Source organism: Quercus lobata, chromosome 8 (genome assembly GCF_001633185.2).
Source record: "Quercus lobata isolate SW786 chromosome 8, ValleyOak3.0 Primary Assembly, whole genome shotgun sequence".
NCBI classification, from domain to species: Eukaryota; Viridiplantae; Streptophyta; class Magnoliopsida; order Fagales; family Fagaceae; genus Quercus; species Quercus lobata.
This window is the reverse complement of record NC_044911.1, coordinates 14860016-14869190: the sequence shown is the minus strand read 5'-3', so window position 1 is coordinate 14869190 and position 9175 is coordinate 14860016. Positions and strand designations below refer to the sequence as shown.

The following is a 9175-nucleotide window of genomic DNA, read 5'->3' as shown; positions in this document are numbered from 1 at the left end:
TCAGTTACATCGAAAACTTCAATTTGAATCATGTATCTAAAGTAGTTTGCAATTGTATATATAGTAGTTATAGTAAGATGAATATATAATAAATATATTATGGAGAGTATGTAGTTAATGAGAGTGCCTCTAACATTAAGAAAGGGAGATTTGTTTTTGTTTCACTTTTTGCATACCAAAATGATCTTGATTGCGATTTGACATTCCTTCCACAAAGCACGCCCAAAATGTAATACCAACTCATTGTTGTATTAATGTTGCTTATTATTGCAATACCTTTGCAGTTCACATCCTGCAATGAATTTAGAAGTTAATATGTATTATTTTTTAATGTAAATAATATGATGTATTTTTATTTTTTCAAGTAAATGATAAATATAATTTGAAATGATTAACAAACCTGTTTCGTAAGATCTCATTAAATGCATTTTATCTCTGCTTATCTTCATATTCTTTAAAGATAAATCCTCCTATTAAAATTGTTTTGTATGAATTTTTGGTATTTCTTGTATCGGATCATGTTTTTTACCATTCCTATCATTGAATTTTTTTTTAAAGAAAATATTATGTAAATGGCATTTTGCGAGATAGTATATGCTATTTATTAGGCCTTTTTTGTTATTATAAATTTTAGAAATATACATTTGTCAATTATTTCAACAACCATAGAAATCTCAGGATTTATATAAATTTTTGTTGCACTGGTTGATGACAAAGAGAATTTGCCAACATAAATTGCATAGAACATTATTAATTGATAAAAACGTATTAAATTGAAATTGAGAAAATAGAAAGACATGATTTCATGAGAATGAGATTTCTAGAAATATCATCTATACATGGGGTAGGAGGAAGAGAGTTTATAAGTGGGTTGAATTGAAATTGAGAAAAAAGGAAGACATGATTTCATGAGAATGAGATTATCTAGAAATATCATCTATAGGTGGGGGAGGAGGAAGAGAGTTTGTAAGTGGGTAAGAGTTTTGGCTTTGACTTACATGTGGAAAGAATTAGACTTGGGTCATAATATGTAAAATAATAACTAGGCTTGGGCTTTTCATAAGGTTTAGTCTATTTTTAAAAGTTGGTCTATATTGTAGAGAATAACATTTGGTCTAATTATCAGTCTATTTTGTAGAGAATAACATCTGATCAAATTATCAAGAGCAGCTCATATTTTATATAACAATAAAAATAAGTTACTCTAATCTATTGGGTAACAATAAATAAAAAATAAAAACTTAATAAATAGAGGTAAAAATAGCTAAATGCAATATTAAAGCGCCACATAGCAAAACCTAAATAGAGGTAAAAAAAACCTCTAGTATTTTTTTAATTGAAATCTCCTTTTATTTTAATGAAAAACTGTCACATCTTCTACTAACTAAATAAAAGGTAAGATTAAAACTCACTACCACTTATCATTGCATATTTAAAACGAAATAATATATCTAGTTAAAAAAGGTATTGGAAGTAAGCTAAGCGATATATATATATATAAGATTTACTAACATATACCCTTAAAGTATACATTAGTAAACCATTTTAGGAAACTTTTATGGAAAATTGAAAAAGGTGTTAGAATAGTGAATTACTTTTTCAATTTTCCATAAAAGTTTCCTAAAATGATTTACTAATGTATGCTCTAAGACACACGTTAGTAAATACCATATATATATATATAGATATATATATATATATATAAGGTTTAGCTTATATATATATAATAATTTTTAAATGTATAAATAGGATTATAAAATTCATTTTTAATGAAAAAGTTGTTAAAAAGTGAAGTCTGTGGGTTTGTGAACAATGCATAAGACCTACTAATGTAAATTGAAGAAAAGTCAAAAATTACGGCTTAAAAAAAAAAAAAAAAAAAGGAAAAATGTGAGAAGCGCAAAATGCGCTTTCCAAATGCACTCCAAGTGTAACTCTCTCTCTCTTTCTATTATATATATATATATAGACCCACACATTGATTAAATGATTGATGATGGATGATTGGTAGTTCATATGAATTGGAAACACAATCAGCAACATTTTCACCATTATGTCATGTATGGACAGCTGGCTCAAGTAAAATCCAAGATCTTTTTGAAATGTACGTGGAAAGTTTAAGGCCACGAATACGTTATCGCTGAGCACAGGTACAGGAAGTCAGTAGCCGTGTCAATACTCGATAGTGAAAGCTCCATGCCAATCCTATACACAAACACACATTTAGCCACAATTTCAAACTAATATATTATAATCGGTTGCATGCCACAATCAAATATACTCACAATTTTATCTCTACAACTCAGGGTCTGCAATGTAAGACAAGTGTAGCATAGTATGTGGAGTAGTATCGCTCCACATGGGATAGGTTCTTTTTTCAACGGGAACCAAGCAAAGTCAAAGACGTGTAGAACCAAAAAAACAATGAACATCTTTTTCTTACATGACTATTGTTGATCAAGGTCCCCACCCGTGCTTGAAAATATTGGCGCCTTAGTTTAGTTTATATTCATCTCTAGCTTAGTTACCATAATTTGTGAGAAAAACTAGAAAGAAATTTTCTGCTCAATAAACTACAGATTTTTCGCACACTGTACATTTCTTTTTTCATCTCAAGTTTCTCAGTTGTCTATGAGCCTGGATCAAACTTCACACCTACTTACTAATAGCCCAGCTCCCATAAATACGGAAGCAAAAATAGAAAAGACAAATCTGGCTCCTATTTGAATGTATGACAAGGCACATTTCCTGATTCGTTTTAATCAAAGAATATTCGTGAATCCTGCTCTATAATTTCAAGTCCTAGTGCTCTCACCTTTCCGTATCCCTTAGTCGATCGACCAGTCACATGATTCATATCCTAGACCATAAATAGTTGGGACCAAGACGAACTACCAAAATTACACGGGTCAATGTATGACCTTCAATTCTATGTTATAGTCTTTGCTCACCATAATGGGTCTAACTAACATGTTGGATAAGAGTTCAAAGAACAGAAAGCAATGGACATCTTTGCTTTTGTGTTTTTGAGTTCCAATTTGCTTCTTTTCTCCTTTGTATCCTCCGATACTGCTGACAGTATTACTCAATCCCAATCCCTCAGTGATAGTAAGGGCACAACCTTGGTCTCTAAAGATGGAGGCTTTGTCCTGGGGTTCTTCAGTCCAGGTAATCCCAATAACCGTTACTTGGGAATTTGGTATCACAATATCCCAATTAGAACGGTTGTTTGGGTAGCAAACAGGCGTAATCCAATCAACGGCTCCTCTGGCTTGTTGATGGTAAACAACTATGGTAAACTTGTTCTTCTCAACCAGAATTCGACTGTTGCTTGGTCGGCAAATTCGACAAAAGAGGCCAGGAATCCAATAGTACAGATTTTAGATTCAGGAAATCTAGTATTAAGAGAAGAGAATGAAGAAAACCCAGAAAATTATTTGTGGCAGAGCTTTGACTATCCTTCTGATACTTGGCTACCAGGGATGAAGGTTGGATGGGACTTAAGTACTGGTCTGGAAAGGCGCCTAACTGCGTGGAAGAGTCCAGAAGATCCATCTCCAGGAGAACTGAGTTGGGGGATTGAACTTCATGATTACCCTGAGATAGTCATGAAGAAAGGCTCCGATAAGTTCTTCCGGACTGGCCCATGGAATGGCCGTGTTTTCAGTGGCGTACCGGAGTTAAGGGCCACCCCGGTTTACAACTTCAGTTTTGTGTACAAGAAGGACGAGGTATACTTCATGTTCCACATGATTAACACGTCTTTAATCTCAAGAGCAGTTATGAATCAAACTCAGTATGAGCGCTACATATGGGTCGATGGAAAATGGAAGCGGTACTTATATTTACCAAGAGACAACTGTGATGCTTACAATTTATGTGGGGCTTATGGAAATTGCATCATTGGTGAGTCACCTGCTTGTCAATGTATACAAGGATTCAAGCCTAAGTCACCAGATACATGGAACCCAGACGAGTGGTCTAAGGGATGTATACGCAGTACCCAATTGAGCTGCCAGGATAAAGATAAAATTGGGTTTGACAAGTTTTTTGGGTACAAATTGCCAGATACCACATATTCTTGGGTGAACCTAAGTATGAATCTTGAGGAATGTAGAGTGAAATGTATGAACAACTGTACCTGTATGGCTTATTCAAACACGGATATTAGAGATGGAGGAAGTGGCTGCGCCATGTGGTTTGGGGATCTAATTGATATTAGACAGATTACACTTACCGGGCAGGATGCTAATAGTCTGCGCCAGGATGTATATATTCGAATGCCTGCTTCAGAGAAAGGTATATATTCTTCGATGCTCTTTTATTCGTATTTTGATGTGCAATCCAAACTAAGATCTTTGTTTCCATTTGTTTTATTGCATTAAATTCTGCTGCACCTAAACTTTTTTTGCTTTTCTATTGTGAAATCAATTGTGAAGAGGTGAAAGACAAGCAAAAGATGAAGATGATAATAGTAGTTGTGGTTACCATTGCCGTAGTTTTGGGGGTGCTCTTGATTCCCTACTGCATTTGCAAAAGGACAAACTTAAGAGGTAATCTTACTTCCCCTTACCCACTATGGAAAAATATTGCAAATTGTTTGATTTAACTTCTAAAATAGTACAGAGCAGCTAATAAGATGATGTACAAGAAAACTGTGATGTATAGCCACCTAGTCTTAATAAAAAATCATGCTATGGAAGAAAATTTGCATAAGCTTCTTGAAAGAATTACGAAAGTCCAATAATGTCAATAGACCACGGTTGTGAGCGAACTTGAATCACTTGTAGTACTTATAGCAAATGTGTTTAAAAGAGAAATTTAAAGGATAAATGAGAAGAATGATAAAATACTATTTTGGTCCTTATATATTATCAAAATTTTGTTTTTCGTTCCTAAACGTTAAAAAGTTTTTTTTTTTTTTTAAATCTTGAAACTTTCTAAAGAGTTTTTGAAAATGGTTTATATACAAAAATAAGAAAGAAAAAAAAGAACCTTTTACAATAGTTTAAGGATGAAAAAAAAAAAAAAAACTTTTTTCAAGTTTAAAGACCAAAAGTGAAATATTTTCAATAATTTAAGGATGAAAGATAAACTTTTTAATAGTTTAGGGATGAAAAATGATTTTTTTTTAAAATTTAAGGATAAGAAACAAATTTTTAATAAAATTTAGGGATCAAAATAGTATTTTATCCTAAGATGAATATGGGCGTTAGTAAATTTTTATATATATTTTATTTGATATAAAAAAAAGGGTTAATTTATGAACTCTCTCAAGCAAGTAAATACATGTGCGCTCAGCAGCTCATTAAAGCCCATAGAAATAAGGCCCCACCTAACTCTAGCTCAAAGGTCACTTGAGTGAGAATTCTATAAACAAAATTGAAATCTTGTTCTGCTTAGAATTCTAACCCTACATGTAAACACCTACTAAAATAAACTTATCCATGATTTCCAGCGTGGTTAGAGAAGCAAAAATTCAAATCTTTTTAGAGATCTCTACCAGCTTTTTTTGGGGCTGTAGCCGCGGTTTAAAAACACTGCTATAGCCCCAGTTTTTATAGTGAGAGAATACCCATTTCTATCATCCCATGAGCTTTCATGAGAAAATCATTCTAGTGCAATAAAAAATAAGTGATCCAAAGTTTGAAACTGCATAACCTCTCTTCAACTGAGTTCATTTTAAATCATATATTCAAGGAGGCACCTTAGAATGAGCCAGAGTTTCTAGTTTTCTGACTCAAACTTATCGTTCGTGAAGGAATCCATAGAAGAAATTCAGAGTTCTAAACCTATTGTGGTCACAACATTGAGTTATCTTTCGGAACTGTAAAGTCTAGATACAAAGGTTTTGATCAAGATTATAAAAGTCCTTTTATAATGGATTCCTTAGTTAGGATAGGTTAACCTTAGTAAGGAAAAGTTATTCTTTCTCATGCTTTTATCTCTTTTATTATTTTGCATGCTGTTTTTTTGCTATTAATATTGACATTTTGGATCATATAATTGATTTAATTGATGGGTCTAAACCAAATTAAATAGTTGTCATATTCTAGTTTCCTTTGTATAATGTGAAGCCTATCTTGTTCTTATTAGAAAAAATGGAAAACAATGTGATGATAGACCAGAACACTGAAGGCCAGAGTGAAGACTTAGAGGTCCCATTCTTCAACCTAACTACCATAGCCATTGCCACTAACAACTTTTCAAATAATAACAAGCTTGGTGAAGGGGGTTTTGGAGTCGTATACAAGGTAAATCTACCAAATAATTATAAAGTCCATAGAAAACGAAGTTCACATCATATTCATTATCAATAAAATCTACTTACAAATGTGAATTTTCAGGGTACACTAACAGATGGACAAGAAATTGCTGTGAAAAGGCTTTCACGAAGTTCTACACAAGGATTAAATGAGTTTAAGAATGAAGTTACGCTGATTGCCAAATTGCAACATCGTAATCTTGTTAGGCTTTTGGGCTATTGCATTGAAGGAGAGGAAAAAATGCTAATCTATGAATACATGCCCAATGGAAGCTTAGACTCCTTCATTTTTGGTACAAACTTCTCAAACACTTAATAATTTTTTCCAAACTTCATGAATTGTTTTATGGATAAAGTTTCTCCGAACCAATTTAGAGAAAATTTTCCTTCAACTCACTATGTGCAACTTTAAAAACAACCCATGTATACTTTTAGTCACGTAATCTACTTAATAGTCATATGACTTATTTAAATTATTTAATTTAATACATGTGGAGGATATTTTTTCTAACCCAATTTGGAGGAAAATTTTTTCCTTTTTTTTTTTTATTGTTCAAGTTGGACATAGTATTAACATAAATTAGAAACTTGTCAGATCAAACTAGGGCTAAAGTTTTAGGTTGGTCTATGCGCTTCAACATTATCTGTGGAATTGCAAAGGGGCTTCTCTATCTTCATGAAGATTCTAGATTGAGGATTATACATAGAGATCTCAAAGCAGGTAATGTTTTACTTGATAGTAAAATGAACCCAAAAATTTCAGATTTCGGCATGGCTAGAATCTTTGGTGGAGATCAGACTGAAGGAAATACAAATAGAGTGGTTGGAACTTAGTAAGTATTCTTAACATGCTCAATTATCATTTTTTTTTTCTAATCAAGGAGTTTCATTCTTAATAATGTTCTGCAGTGGTTATATGGCACCTGAATATGCCATTGATGGTCTATTTTCAGTAAAATCTGATGTATTTAGCTTTGGAATATTGTTGTTGGAGATATTAAGTGGAAAGAGAAATCGAGGATTTTTCCATCCAAGCGATGGTCTAAACCTTGTTGGACATGTGAGTTCTCAAAAGAGTTGAATCTCTATTTTACATATAATGAAACAAAAAATGATGAAATTTTACTATGTTTTAGGCATGGAAATTATGGAAAGAAGGAAAGCCTTTAGAACTGATTGATACTTGCTTAAATGACTCTTGCATCCTATTGGAGATTGTACGTTGCCTCCGCATCAGCTTCTTATCTTTGCAACAAAGTCCTGAAGATCGACCTAACATGTCATCAGTAGTTATGATGTTGCATGGTGAGAGTTCATTACCTGAACCTGGAGAGCCTGCTTCCTTTGTAGGAAAAAGATCATCTTCATCAAGCAAGAACCAATCATCTTCAACCAATGAAATTACTGTTACTTTAATAGAGGGTCGATAGCCAAATGTCATATTAATTACATTATTACATATCCTATTATTGATATTTCTCTTTTACATTTTGGAAGTTAAACGTAGTTGTATTCCCCAAGTGTGTGACATTAGTCTTATTTGAATATTAAAGGCTTAAAATGGTTTATTCAATAACAAAAAGGTTTAACGCATGCTTACAATCTATATAATTAGTTTCTTAACAGAGAAGAAAGTAGTTCTAATGAGACTTCAAGTTCTCATTCAAAAAATTCTCCCCTATAAAATGGTTGGCTAAAAGCTAATGGTGACCAACCTTAGAGAAATGTTGTAAGGATTCAGAAATCTACAAGTTAGCACATAAGCAAGCAAGATAATAATAAAAAAATTAAAAAAAAAAATTTGTTTGTTTGATTATTTATTTATGTTTTTTCTAAGATATTAAATTATCAAATTAGTTAGGGTTCAAAGATATGTTAGGAAAATAATGACTAAATATGTCACAATTAGGTTGTGTCAATAAAATTGTATTAGGGTTAAGTCCCAGTCGAAAGATCCTCAAAGAAAACAAAGTTTCAATATGCTCAAATTTGAGAAGTTGATGATCTTTTTCTGATCGATATCTTTTACATGATAATAAATTTCTAAGAGAAATTTGTTTCATTTGACACTAGATATTTGGGCCTTCAAAATGAACACAAACGTGACTTGATTTGATTTAAAATGAATGAGATATAGCTATCTAAAGATGGCATAGTATAAGGATTCCATTTTTTGACTAAATTTAGCCTAAACCTAATCGCCGTGGAAAACCTCAATGGTGTGTTGTGTGTGTGTGTGTGTATGGAGTTGCTACTTATTTATCCAAAAAAAAAAAAAAAAACATGAATTAATATAAATCTTTATTGATATTGGATTGAATTACACCATTGGATCAAAAGAAAATAAAAATATTTACATGATTCTAGTCCTAGATACCTTTTTTTTTTAATGAAAAATTACAAAACTTTTCATCCTAGTTATATTCTATAAATCTACTTGCTTACAAATTCTCAAGATTATTTGAGATCATTAACTATGTCAGCAATCAAATTTTTAAATTTCAAGCTTTTGTATTTAACATTGTGCATAAAAGATGGTTTTCTAAATTGAATAGTAAATAGCATCCAATTGGTAAGAAACTTGGTGTGTGTGTGTGTGTGTGTGGGTAAATAATATAGAAAAAATGTAATTCAATGGTGGGATTTTTGAAATATTAATCCAATAAAACATTATAGGTAGTGTAATATTGCTTACAGTTACACTAGGTGTAACTTGAATTAAACCCATATATATATATTCAATAGTTGTGATTCTTATACTTGCATTCAAATCCTCCTTCAAATGCCTTGATGGTGAAACTAAATGTTGAATTGAATCCTTATTGATGTAGGACAAAATTTGCTATTTAATTTTGGTATTTTTATGTAAAATTCGTTATTTTAGGTTTGAGACATTTATTTCCTTGTTTG

General features: G+C 31.9%; 1 protein-coding gene across 2 annotated transcripts; it reads left to right on the top strand.

Moving 5' to 3' along the window:
* Positions 1-2527: 2527 nt before the first annotated feature.
* LOC115958346 (G-type lectin S-receptor-like serine/threonine-protein kinase At4g27290) lies at positions 2528-7830 on the top strand. Of its 2 annotated transcripts, XM_031076750.1 has the most exons (7): positions 2528-4299; positions 4440-4553; positions 6097-6254; positions 6348-6558; positions 6861-7098; positions 7175-7325; positions 7402-7830. In XM_031076750.1, exons 1-7 carry the CDS (start codon positions 3003-3005, stop codon positions 7693-7695), a joined length of 2463 nt encoding a protein of 820 aa, XP_030932610.1. In that variant the 5' UTR covers positions 2528-3002; the 3' UTR covers positions 7696-7830. The 2 variants fall into 2 exon arrangements, with proteins under 2 accessions (XP_030932610.1, XP_030932611.1); XM_031076751.1 differs by lacking the exon at positions 7402-7830 and having other exon boundaries at positions 7219-7312.
* Positions 7831-9175: the final 1345 nt, after the last annotated feature.